The sequence below is a fragment of the Micropterus dolomieu genome, linkage group LG02 (genome assembly GCF_021292245.1).
Source record: "Micropterus dolomieu isolate WLL.071019.BEF.003 ecotype Adirondacks linkage group LG02, ASM2129224v1, whole genome shotgun sequence".
NCBI classification, from domain to species: Eukaryota; Metazoa; Chordata; class Actinopteri; order Centrarchiformes; family Centrarchidae; genus Micropterus; species Micropterus dolomieu.
In genome coordinates this window covers 18,703,541-18,717,512 of record NC_060151.1, presented here as the reverse complement: position 1 = coordinate 18,717,512, position 13,972 = coordinate 18,703,541, and the positions used below count along the sequence as shown (strand labels likewise).

At 38.8% G+C, this 13,972-nt stretch overlaps 2 protein-coding genes across 2 annotated transcripts; one reads left to right on the top strand and one right to left on the bottom strand.

The window, feature by feature from the left end:
- Positions 1-282: 282 nt before the first annotated feature.
- LOC123967089 (neuropeptide B-like) lies at positions 283-1,924 on the bottom strand. The gene is made up of 2 exons (XM_046043115.1): positions 1,591-1,924; positions 283-622 (listed from the first exon to the last, which is right to left on the bottom strand). Exons 1-2 carry the CDS (start codon positions 1,846-1,848, stop codon positions 494-496), a joined length of 387 nt encoding a protein of 128 aa, XP_045899071.1. The 5' UTR covers positions 1,849-1,924; the 3' UTR covers positions 283-493.
- Positions 1,925-7,644: 5,720 nt separating this feature from the next.
- Positions 7,645-11,938, top strand: LOC123965861 (B-cell receptor CD22-like). The gene is made up of 8 exons (XM_046042193.1): positions 7,645-8,000; positions 8,091-8,333; positions 8,545-8,799; positions 10,087-10,174; positions 10,253-10,307; positions 10,629-10,756; positions 10,846-10,905; positions 10,997-11,938. The coding sequence occupies exons 1-8, from the start codon at positions 7,757-7,759 to the stop codon at positions 11,013-11,015; spliced, it is 1,092 nt and encodes a 363-aa protein (XP_045898149.1). The 5' UTR covers positions 7,645-7,756; the 3' UTR covers positions 11,016-11,938.
- The last annotated feature ends 2,034 nt before the right edge of the window (positions 11,939-13,972 follow it).

Sequence of the window (13,972 nt, the reverse complement as noted above, 5' to 3'; positions counted from 1 at the left end):
TAACTTTGAAAAATGCACCCATTTTAGTCAGTGTTTTCATGGTTTAAATCTTCTCTTGACACATTTAATGCTTCTAAATCGCCAACAACTGAATTAATTACCAGTTTGATTGTTCAGTTATGTGTTTGACATTTATCTTAACTAAATCACTTGCTGGATTCTTTGCTATCAGTGTAGATGAGAAGAAAAATCATTACACTGTAATGTGTTTTGCATTCAGTAATTTCAACAAGGGGCTGCAATATGATTCATTTATTAATGAAAACTCAGATCAAATATGTACTTGATACATTTACAGATTAAAATTAATACGTGTATCATAAAATCAATAAATAAATTGGTGAAATGGTAAATTAAAAATAGCAGGTCTACCATCTAGTGCAACACCAATGTTAAACATGAAGTTGGAGAAATGAACAGTTTTATTTTTATTTTAGAGTCAGGCCTTCAAGAAGTAGGCTTTATCATCCAGCCCAGCTGCCGGGTATACAGCTCAGTCTCTTGCGCAGTCTGAGAAGTCCAGAGAGAGGAAGACTTCTGCTTTGCACTTAAATGAACCTTTGAGTTCCTGGACCAGTTGACAGCTCTGCAGGTTTGGTGTAATGTCTTTGATACAAACAGGCTGTTGGTGGGAGAGAAACAGAAAAATAATGCCATTAGCCTACATTAGTTTGTAATCCCAGCAAATATTCCTGCAGAGAATTTTACAACTGATTTTGTATGGACATCACCCCAATAGGTCCCTGTCCCCTGTCATGTCATAACAGCAAATTGAATAGGAAAATGCATTACACGCAATAGCACAACTTTCTAGTATACATCAATGTTTCCATTTTATGCTACTTTATTCTCCACTTCGTTTCAGAGGGAAATACTGCACTTTGTACTTCACTAGATTAATGAAAGTTGTACTTGCTAGTAATTTGGTGGGTTAAGATTTTATATACACAATATAAAGAATGTATAAGGTGTGATGCATTATTATGTAACCTACCCAGAAATTATGTGGAGTAGTTAAAATTAGCACGATCTCCAGCAGATACAGAAAAATGCGTAACTTATATCTATCAGTAATTCTCCATGAATATAGTACTAAGCTAAATCATCTAATTTCACAATGGCCATGAATGTTAGACTTTTACTTGTAACTAAGTGGAATTATATTGTTGTGGGTAAAGGATCTGATAAATCTTTGTACAGTGTAAATCCCAAGACCATCGTTGTTATAAATCCTGGTTTCTTTACAATTTTGTGCAGTGAATCGTTGGTGCTGACTGGACAGTTCGGTCCTGACTGAAGTCACCATAAGCCTTAAGCAACGTGTTTAGTCTTAATGCGCTAAGAGAAGGATACAACAAACTATAGCCGGAGCTCATTCTAAACTACTGAATGCGATGATGGGGGGGGGGGAATGATTTAAGTTGTTTTCAGACTGTTAGTTAAAGGAAACCAATAGCTGGAAAAAAAAAGTTAAAACAGACTTTAAACATGGATCAAAAAGCGCTTGTGCGCGAACTACAAGTCTCCATACCTAGCCTAATTGCAATCCTATCCACCCATAATGCCTTGATCAAATCGACGAGCACTGACCATTGTCTTCAGGATGGAATTTTGCGGAGTTATTTCAGAAAACACGCTGTTGGTCGCAGACTCTCCGTTGTCTGACGGGTCCGGCTCTGCTCTTCTGACGTATGGAGACCTCCGGATACCGGACAGCAAGCCGGACGCCCTGCCCACCGAGTAGTAACTTGGACCGGCCACCTGCTTGTACCATGCCTCCGCCGGACTGCAAGCGACCAGCACGGAGATTATCACGATGGGGAACACGAGTTTAGCGAGCATCTCCATGTCTAGCACTTGGCTTGTTGCGACGCACGTCTTACTGGTCCTCGTTGTCACCGCTCGCTGCTTGTATCCTCGCTGTGAGAGTCTACTTTATATGGACTTATTGACCGTCCCCCAATTTCGTCAAGGAAAACTGCCCTGGAGTGGGCCATTCACACACCTCCAGAATAATCAGCTCCTCCTGGCGAGCTTTGCTCGAAATGTGTCTATCCTCATCGTTTAACATAAAATGTTCCACATAAAGGCATCAATTCTGTCATGAAATCTTATCTTATCTTTTTTCTAAAAAAAAGTTCGGAAATATTCCAATGAAAGTCTAATAAGTCTTAATGCCTAGTGAATTTAGGGTAACTGATACCATTGGCTTTAAATGAAATAATTCTTCATTCATAGAGATTTATAGCCTACAATAAATATTGGCAGTGTGACAGTACCCAAACATGTACAAGTGCTCCCAAAATGTGTACACAGGTGACTCATTCAGACTCGAATCACAGGCATGTTGAAGTGTTGTTGTTGAGCTGCAAGTGACATAAAAAAAAAAGCTCCTCCGCTTCATTTTACAGTGATTGCATCAGCTCTTTGTTTTTGTTTTTTTTATGTATAGGCTATATCAGTGTTTGGCGCATTGAAGAGTGTGCAGGCCAAGAGAACGTTCACAAGTTAAACTATTCTTTTCTTGTGACCAACTATTAAAAGTACCAAATGGCACACATGGTGACAGTTGGTCGGTACATTGTCTCATCAAGTTTAATGAAAACCATAAAATCTAAGAGTGCCAACTCTGATCTGACTGCGCTTTGACCACAACAAAGTACCAGACATGTGAACAGGACACTAGGCCAGTTTCATGTTTCTCTGAACTGAAGCGGCGAACTGACTGTGGTATATGTGACCTACATTTCACAAGCTGTGAACTTTGTTAGGGCGTTAAGAAGCAGATAAAGATAAAACCCACTCACTATATTATAGAACATCAACATTTCCTGCAGTCTTACACATCGATTGCAAACTTGATGATTTGAATGTAACTGGAAACATGTGCATAGAACACAGAAACTTGACATTGACACTCATGCTACTGTTTGTGGCTGGTAAGTACAACACTTACATCTCATTTAATGTTTTAACCAAATGATAAAATTCCTGAGGTGTATAAGTGAATCTCTCTTTCAGGTCTTCTCTGCAATACGCCGAATGTGGAATATCAACAGCAACGTATCTGTGCGGTCAAAGGCTCGTTCGTTGTCATTCCTTGTTCATTTTACCATCCTGACAACCTGATAGTAAAGAGGTTGTTTCATTTTTGACAGCTATTTAAGAAAAGTCGCTGCACGATTTCAGTATATTGGTGATAAACATCACAGTTGTTATCTAAAAATAGACCAAGTGAAGCATAATGATGCAGGAAAATACACACTCAGATTTACCACCAAGAAAGACAGACGGCCTGGTAATGTTAGCCCAAATTTAAAGGTTGTTGGTAAGTTGTTTTCTTTGTTTTTAGATAACCTTGACTTGCAGCCCCCCAAAGTTTGAAACTGAAGCAGTACTTTGCTCTTCTAGATTTGAAAGTTATGGTGACAAAACGGAACGACGAAGGAAGGAGACTCTATGAATCTGACCTGCACAAACAGCTGCGATACCGGTAACCTTTCATCTGCTTTCACCTGGTTTAAGAACAGGGAACCCGCAAATGAAGGACCTACACTTGTTCTCTAAAGACACACCCAGGAACAACTTCAGCAGTCCTAAATATCGATGTTGAATGTGAGTACAGGGCACAAGTTGAACACTTTACAGAATGAGAAATACATGAAAACTATGATTTAGATAATGAAAAGGAAATCTACAGTACGGTGGGACACTCAAATGCCAAAATAATTGATTAGAGTTTGCTGCATGATTTCTGACAGTTAACAGCTTCTGGGTTTCTTTCAGATGGCCCAAAGAACACGTCAGTGTCTGTCAAACCATCGATGGAGGTGAACGCCGGCAGCAACATCACCCTGATCTGCAGCAGCAGTTCAAACCCACCAGTGGAGAATTATACTTGGTTTAAAATAGATGATGATGATATTATGGCTGTTGGACGCCAGCCTGTGTTGTTCACAGATGATGGCGGCCAGTATTTATGCAGCACCACCAACAGACATGGAAGTCAAAACTCCTCTGTTGTCACTTTAAAGATGAAAGGTATGTAGGTTAATATGGTTGACTTTGATGGTGGTTTAGTGTCTTTGTGTTGTTTAGCCAGTGATTAAATCATGATTGTAGTTTGTATTATTTACACGGATCCTAAAAGGTGAACCCTTTTGTTGACGTTGACTTTATTGTATCATTGTTTGGGATCCCACAGACCCCACTGCAGAATGTGTGAAAAAAACAAACAAAAAAAAAAAAAAAAAAAAAATCAATGAATTCCTGCAAATGTGTATCTATATTAATGTCTTCTTAAAACCCAACATGTAGTATTGATCAAGGTTATAAAATGTAGAAATTAAATTAAAAGTCACTACAGCAATGTTACTCGATTGGACCCTGTAACCTTTTTCGTATCACTTTAAACTGCCCAAGTCTGATCTGAATGCCTTGGATAAATGAAGGCTGCACCTGCACTCTTCTTTTAGCTATCAGAACTTTTTAAGCTCACCGGCAACAGCATGCAGCTCATACATGTTCTGCCATGTATTGAAACCCTGAGAAACATTAACATAAAAGCCACCTATGGCTGTCTGCCAAAAGGCCATCACTTTAACTGAGCACATGCATACATCTTCCCACAAACATGCAAAAATAAATGGTTGTGCCTTGAGAAAGTTATGCCTGTTTTAAGTAGTAGATTTCCTCCTTTGACACTGAACAGCTGGGAAGTGCATGTGCACTCTCAGGCACACAAATACAGACATGCATACTAAATGAAGTAAGTTATGTTCAGGTGAAGTCCTTGTCGTAGCCTACTGATATCATATAAGTCCTGTCGGCAAAGGACACTATGACTTGAAGCGGCAGAAGTATGACTTGCTAATGAGGTCCTTCATTATATTTAATAGCCATGATCACGATTCTGTTTATCTTTTTCAGACTCAACAAAAAAAGAACATGGGAACCAGACGAACAGACTGCAAGGAAGACATACAGGTGGTTCTGTTATTACAGACAGTTTAGCTCACTCTTCCATGTTCTATTGCAGTCTGACGTTTTTTCATGGCTTTATGTAGTAACAGTCAATATCGAAAATTACCAAGATAAATGTCAAATCATTATTCCTTTCAAATTTATAGGCAGATGTTCCTGAGTGAAAGTTGACGAAACCAGTTTTTAAACTATTCTTCATGGTCAGAACATGACAAACACTTGCCAAACAGTTGATCACTTCACAAATCTGAAGAACATTCAAAACTATCATAATGATAAAATTGTTCTTTTTTTTCCTCAACAAAATAAATATCTTAATAGAAAACTCAAGTCTTGGTTCGTTTGTGATTCAAATGAATTAAATTACACATTCATCTGTTGTATTTTTTTTAAGGAAAATTATATCACAATAATTATTGTTACCGTTTTATCGCCCAGCCCTACAAGGCATGCATGATATACAGTGCGCTCTAGTATTAGAATTAGGGCTGCCAATTGCACAGAGGTTGTTTGCAACTGAGTTAAGCAGGTTAAAGGCAAGTCAAACCCACATCCTAAGTGCCAAATGTAAGGTATGATGATGTGCATCAGATAAGAGCGCACAGACTTTGTTTTTGATGTGTGGATAAAAGTGGGACATCGTTCTACACTAATTAACCTTGTGTTATTTCTTTATGACTGTACCCAGAATACAGACTATGTCAACTGGCTCATCTGTGATAACCAATCACAGGGGGGACAAGAATGTCAGGGAGGAGCAACAGAACTAATCTATGCAAACATATACTTCAGCAGCGAAAAGTCAAACATGTGAGATGTTTTTATGATTGTTATCCATCTATATTTATTTTTTGTTTTACATTTGTTGTATTTACTAGGCACATGACTGAGGTACTGACTGACTGTCACCCACAGGGAGCAGCACGTGGACTCCCCTAATGATGAAGATATAATTTACAGCACAGTGTGTGTGTAAAGCTCAGGAAACACTGACACATTTAATGAACATTTGCATAAAACAATGTAAGTGCAAAAACTTTCATTCAAGGAACGACTGAGTCTGAGAACCTACTGACACTCAGCGTTACAAGAGGGTGATGTCTGCTGGAAACCAAAATCGATGTCAGTGGTCAAATATGTCTCAAGGATTCATCAAAGAGAAAAACAAATTGTTTTTTTAATGCACATTATTGTATTTCTTTCTTTGGCTTTGGGTCAACACCCACTGGCTGTTGCTTTCTGGTGCTCAGTGTTTTTCAGATGACATACACTCAGATTTTATGGTTTTGGCACTGAGAAAGTTGAGTTGCTTTCTGTAGTCTGAGCCTCTCAGAGTTGTCTAAATCATATTCCCAACTGTAAACCTATGCTACTGACAACTGCAACAGTTCGAACAGGCTGTAAAAACTGGAAACGCGTGAAAGAAATAAAATGCACACAAGTCTTCACTGCAAAAACTGCGCAATGCTTAAAACTTTATATGTTTTTCAACAAAATGTACCAAGAGAATGGTGCGACTGGCGCGTTTGTAGTAATCTACCTTTAGGGAATTAAATAATAACTGCACCAATTTAGCACTGAATGTTTATTACACGGTCTGACTCACTATGGTCAGTTGATATTTTTGTTTTTTATTGAAAACCTGGTGTCTACATTACCTATGATGCAACTCGACGTCCGACAGTTGCTGCTAACCTCAGACAGAGTTGAGGAGCGGGCTAGAGAGGGCTGATGAGCTCACTTCTATCCCCATAGCCCTAGATTTATTTAATTTTCAGACTTGTAGTCTTCAGCCCCAACTGATGCTGACTCAAGTGACATCACTTGATGCAATTTATCCGACTTTGCTCGGCTCCCTCTGGAGCCACAAGAGGCTTTCTACAACTTTTTTTTGCAATAGTTTCTCCCCAAGACCTGTGAACAAACTTTGTTGTTTAAAACCAGTATAGATCCCTTTTAATAGCTGATGGGTTTTTTTTCCTACTGGTACAGAAAATAAAATGTGCATGTTCAGCAATAGATCACATGTTGTATGACGATTACCAGTTTGCATTTAAGCGCCAAGTTACCAAAGTTAAACATGGAAAATGAAATAAACCTAAATAGGATAAACATTGTTCAAACAATTGAGTGCAGTCATTGCTCCACATAGTACAGTAACACTTGGTTAGTATTGTCTAATTGTGTTGGGGGAAGAAAATGTTACAGTACCTGTGACTGTTCTTTTCCATTTTGCCAACAAGAAGGCAACATCATTAGCACCTGCAGGGACTGGTTTCATTATACCGCTAAGGTTCAAATGTAACCTGTGCAGTCTGTGGTGTGTGTGACCTGATTTCAGTCTGAGAGCGATCCAAAACTTTACATTACAGGAAGCTTTGCTTAGTAGAGGGAGAAGACATAAGACACGCCAATTCTGTGTTTTGAGTAGAAAACAATCAAACTAGCCTGCAGAGATCTTTTCAAAAGCTGTTAGATCAAATAGCAGCCTTATGATTACTTGGCTATAACGCTATAACTGGAAAGAGTTTCAACATGTATGTTGAACACAGGACCCTGACATGGACACTGATGCTATTGTGTTTGTCTGGTAAGTACATCATTTAAATATCATTTAAGGTAACATTAAAAGGATGAAATAATATATGCATCAACATTTGTTTCAGGTGCTCTCTCCAGTCCGTGGAAAGTGGAATATCTACAGCAACATATCTGTGCATTGAAAGGCTCGTCTGTCGTCATTCCTTGTTCATTTTACTATCCTGACAAGCAGATGGTGCAAAGTGTCTTATGGGGTCATGAAAGGTATAATATCTATGTCGGTCCTTTCATATTTGATAGCAAGGCGATTAATAACTCTTCAAGATTTCAGTATATTGGCAACAAAGTACACAATTGTTCTTTAAAAATATACCAAGTGGAGCATGATGATAGAGGAAAGTATACCTTCAGATTTATAACTAACTCTCCGGAGGGAAAATGGACTGGTAGAGCTGGCTCAACATTGAAGGTTGTTGGTAAGTTTTCTTTTCATATACGAACATAAGTTGTGACTCTGATCAGAACTTCAATTGGTGAAGTTTGAAACTGAAACTTTGCTCTTCTAGATTTGGATGTTTTGGTGTCTGGAACAACGAAGGAAGGTGCCAATGTGAATCTGACCTGCACAAACAGCTGTGATGGCGGTAACCTTTCATCTGCTTTCACCTGGTTTAAGAACGGAGAACTCACAAACGAAGGCCCTGTACTTTATTTAAGCAACATGTCTGCCACAAACTCCGGAAACTACACTTGTTCTCTAAAGACACACTCTGGAGCAACTTCAGCAGTCATAAATGTTGATGTTGAATGTGAGTACAGGACACAAGTTGAACACTTGAGAAGGAGAAATACATGAAAGCTATGATTTATATAATGAAAATGAAATCTACAGTAAGGTGTATCTGAATGCAGTGATCCTTTGTAAATGACCCTCTTGATTTGCACAACGCAGACACTCAAATGCCAAAATAAGTTTTCCACATGATTTCTGACAGTTAACAGCTTCTGGGTTTTTTTCAGATGGCCCAAAGAACACGTCAGTGTCTGTCAGACCATCGATGGAGGTGGACGCTGGCAGTAACATCACCCTGATCTGCAGCAGCCGTGCAAACCCCCCAGTGGAGAATTATACTTGGTTTAAAATAGATAATGATGATATTATGGTTGTTGGACGCCAGCCTGTGTTCATCCCTGGAGATGATGGCCAGTATTTATGCAGCGTCTCCAACAAACATGGAAGTCAAAACTCCTCCATTGTCACTCTAAAGATAAAGAGTAAGTTGATTTACATTCTCATATTACTAGCACTTTACTGTCTGTCTCTGATTAAATCATGATCATAGCTTTTGTTGTTTAATGATCAGAAAAGTTTAATTGAAACAATTACTTTTGAAAAAATTGCTTACATTGTGTCCAGGGCTGGACTGAGACAAAAAATCAACCCTGGCATTTTTGGCCCAGGCTGCCCACCAAAATCGGTCCAACACCTCTCACCATACACCATCCTTCCATTTAGGGGCTCAGATTAGGGGTGTGACGAAACACGTAGCCCACGAGAGGTGACATTGCACAAGATTGGCATCATATGAACAAGACAAGTATATATTTTAATAGGCCTACTATTTAGAAAAAATATTTATTGATCAAATGGATTTTGAGCATTAAACACTTAATTTCCTGCATTCTGGGGACATTTTCTGCACCAATTTATAGTGTAAATGTCTATTGATATAACGGGAAGCACAAAATTCAGGTGGCAGGTGACAAATAATATCAGAATATAAAAGTATAATATAATGCAGAAATCTTTTTTTTTTTTTTTAGCTTAAATTACTTTTTTGGACAACACAGATGTTTCTTCTATATTTAAAACGCATTGGCTTATTGTGCAAATAAAACTTTCACAGAGCATTTTAATTTTTAATTAACATTTCTTGGTGCAAGCTATTTTGCAGAACATTATAACAAATACTTTCAAAAAGTGGTGGGTACATATCCCCAGTGTCAATGACACCTATGACCTTCCCTCCCTACAGGTTGAGCTACTCCATGCTTACCGCTTCACCTCCACTCTCCTCCTGCTCTCTCTCTCCCTCGGTCCTGTCACTGGGACTCTGTACCCCTGTTTTGCTAACACACGCCTCCTACTCTGCCTGGCAGTGGCCATAGCTCTCCTTTACTCCTTCAGGTGCCTGTGCTCGCACTACGTCGGGTACCACAGCTGAAGTTGAAGCTGCAGCCCAAGTAGCAAACATAGGTTATTTTCGCGCATTTGGCGGCAGCCGTCAGAAGACCTTTTTTTGTCCAGCAATGCAAGAAACTTAGAGCAAAGGATGGGGGCTAGTAAGGCTGTGATTGGGCCAGCAAAGTGTCAGTGTAGAAAATTCAGGGCCGGTCATTGGCCCACTTTTTAAAAACAGTTATCTAAATAAATAATTCACTTTACACCAGCCCCAAAGGTTTGTCGGCCAGATTACCAATCCACCCCTGATTGTGTCACATATTCTGACTTAGATTTGACTTCATTTTTGTGCTCTCGCTCTCCCTGCCCTTGTTAAACAGAATTTTGGCCAACATTTACCAGAGATGTGATTCTCATTGCCACTGTTGCTGTGCTTCTGATTGTGACCACTGTGATTGCTGTCACAAGGTAAGCTGTATTCACTATTATATATCTCATATACAGCAATCATGTGGTGATGTACCAAAGTCTGTTCATGTGTTTCAGACTCAACATTAAAAGGACAAGTGCACCAGAGCCAGACTGTGATGAAGACATACAGGTGACCCTATCATTATATTGACTATAGGAAGTTTTTACAGTTCTAATGTGTTTCTGATTTTGTATGTGAACTGAATGCAGGGTATTACAAGTTAAGTGGTTAGTTGCAATGAGCTTGTCTGCAAACCTGTGGGTTAATAGAAGCAAGTTAGGCGCGCGTCCCAATTCTCTGAATCCACCAAGTGCATCAGATAAGAGATGACAGATTGTTTTTGTTGTGGGTTAACAAGGAGCATGCTATAGAGAAGAAATGTAAAGGAAAAATTTAACATATTAGAAGCACAATGTTCTGCACTAATTCATCATGTGTGATTATATTCAGAATGCCAATTATGTCAACTTGCCTGTTTTTGACAATAACCAATCACAAGAGGGAAATCCGTATGAGGAAACAACAGCAGAAGTCATCTACACAACTGTTGACTTTGACACCAAGAGGAAGCCAAACATGTGAGATATATATTTTTTAAACTGTTAATTTTTAAATAATTTCTGTCACATTAGAGGCTCAGTGTTGTACAAAACTGTATCACCTGCAGGGAGCAGCAGATGGTTTCCCATACTGGTGACGACAGTGTGATTTACAGCACAGTGTGCAGGTAAAGCTCAACAAGAACTCGGACCTTTCATCAGTAACAGTTTGTTTAAGGCAGCTCAAGTGCAAACTTGTTTTTTCTCCCCCTTTTTCAGGAACCAACCCATCATATGACAAGCCCGATTTGACAACAAACGCATGCCGTTTTGCAGTAACAGGTGTACAGACTTGCTTTGCAGTGAAGATATTATTGTTTTCATAGTATAATCTCTGGGCAACAAGACAACATGTGGGAATATCAAAAACAAGACATTGTTCAACAGAATGTCACTGAATGTTTATCTAAGGTTGTCAGGAAATACATGTTGATGATTTTTTTTACAGTTAGTTTACAGTGTTTGTTGGCTGCACATTGAAAATCTATAAACTTAACACATCTGAGGTGATGTCCTTCTACTGGTCTGCCTCCCCCAGTTTAACAGGAGGATGAAGTCTGCTGGCAACCAAAGCCAATGTCAAAATAATCCAATATATCTCAGTGTCTCCTCGTAGAGAGTGCTTGGTGTTTTACAAATGAAACATGCTCTTTTTTTGTGGTTTTGGCACTGCGAAGGTCAGTTTGCTTTCAGTAGTCTTTAGCTCCTGAGCTTCCAAAGAGTAATTTCCTAAAATAATATACGCAAGGTAGGCTACAGACAATGGCAGCAGGCTCCTCAGGCTGTAAAAGACGGAAATGTGTGAAAGAAATTAAGTACAGACACAAACTATTATACTTGACAATAAGAGATGAGAGCAAAACCAAAAGCAGTATACAATGGAACAGAAAAAGAAGTAAGTTTCGTTTAAGGAACGTTTTTAAGGGGAAAACTGCACAGAGTGAAAGTGAAACAATTTTACTCAGCTCTCATTAACGGTCACTGGTCCTTCTTTTTATTGGTACAACATCCTGTCACTACACTGAAACTGTGAAGATTTTCTTTTCATAACACATCTGCCTGGATGCCCTCCAGGGCATTAATAATACACCTTTATTCAATATAAGCTCACATCTGCAGCCCAGTGAGCAAAATGGCTTCTTTAATACTGTACCTGAGACAATAAACCACCTTGCAAACAGCTCCTCTTATTCTTAATTCTATAGTATCCACTTGTACAGTTTTATTTTACTCATGCATGCAAGTTTTTCTATGTTTTGTAAAGTTATTTTTTTTGCTATAGGGCCTCAGGACTCGCACATTTTGCTTTGTTAATCTATGTTTTGTACAAGTTGCGTTGTGAAGACAGCCTGACTGTAACACACTCCTTAACTGGGAGTGCAGTCCAAGTTACTGGAGCTGCACAAAATGAAACTAACATACATACATACCACACGAAAACTTTTGTAGTCAGAGTATTCCAGAGCAAAACTGCCAGCAAGTCAGACACACAACAACAGACCATCATGACTGCTCAAAACAAACCCACACAGTGTTGATACAGAACTAAAGACACATAAAGTACAGTTTGCATTATTATCTCTAATTCCTAATTTTTATCATTCTCATCAAGTTAAAGTTTCAACCTAATCTTTTTTAGAAAATATCTTCTTTCCTCTTGCTCATGTTGACTGTGAATGATGTAATCTGCGTCCAATAAAGCAGTCATACACTGTTGTTGGGGAATTCGGAATTTTTGAGAATTCCAGAGTTAAAACAAATGCCATGTTTATTGTGAAAGGACTCACAAAAGACTTAATATGAAATAATAAACTCTATATTGATGTAAAAATGTATCTCTACAATAACTAATCCCCAATTTCACTGCTCAACACCTGTGTTGACAATTACATAAAATATGAAATTACATAGTTAAAATGATAGGGTTGGTTCTCAGCTAGCTTACATCAGATAGCTCATTTTAAGTAAAAAAATAAAATAAAATAAAAAAGCTAATTACGAATCTCTGAAGATAGAAAAGTTAAGTGTATTAAAGCAGCTAGTTAACTACTGACATTAACCTTCTGCGTCTCCATTAGCGTGTGATGCACTGGACTGGAGCAGCTGCGCTGCGAGTGATGCAGACAGACAAGATGTTCAACTAACGTCAATGTCAGGAAATGGTACGGTCCATTTTAGGGGTGTCTGAAATCGTATTTCAAGATTCTTGAATATAAGGCATGAGTACGGGAAATATATTGCAATATTTACAAATACATGTAAGAAAGACCCCCTGAACTGCTGGTTTTGCATCTTTTGGGGGGGTCCAAGCCTTAACTAGGGGTGTCAGACATCCCCAATCCCCCCGTAATTGGAACCATGCCCTCCTCCCCCTTTCAGCGCAGATGTCTGGTTGCGATAAAGAAACTTGCACTCTGACACTTGTTCAAATTCCAGGTTATTCTGCCCTCTGTTGAAAATTTAAGAGCATAGCATCAGTGACCCTCGATTGCTGTAATTCAGGCAATACACAACGCTCCTCAATGACACCCACACATCTGTGGGTGTCGTGAGAGCTTGTTGAGAGGCACAGCTCCTAACAGGAGAAAAGGTCATCCCACAGGCATCAGGACGCTCAGTTTAACAAGAAACATCTGAGCATACTTCCCTTTACTGTGGATCTCCTCATTTGCAGTAAGAAGCAAGCATACCACTTTCCATATAGCTTCAGCTATTGTTTTACTTTTACTTCAGTTTGAGTTGTTGATTGTTTTATTGATCAAGGGAAAGGCTTGGCTCTCTTTCATATTCACACAATTTAAACGCGTCATGGGGAAATTTCCAGAAGCATGCTGTTGGCCCATTAAACGACTACCAACTGGCTTTGTCCTTTCTCAAAGTCAAAGAGGAGACAAATTACAGCCACAAGCAGTTTCATATTCATGATTGGGTAAAACATGAACGGACTTGTCCCACAATCCTTGTTGAAGATGTGGGGAAAACACTGAAATTTTAAATCCAGAAATTATCTGACAAGGTTTCTCTTCATGGAAGCTTTTCTAGGAAGAGTAGCACATACTAGGAAACATTAAACACCCATAATGGTGTAACATTTTGCCTGTAGGAAGCAATAAAAATAAAAAAAATGTTAATAACAAAAAATAATCATGACCAATCATGCTTTCCAGGGGTGACCATAAGAAAGTATATCTCTGT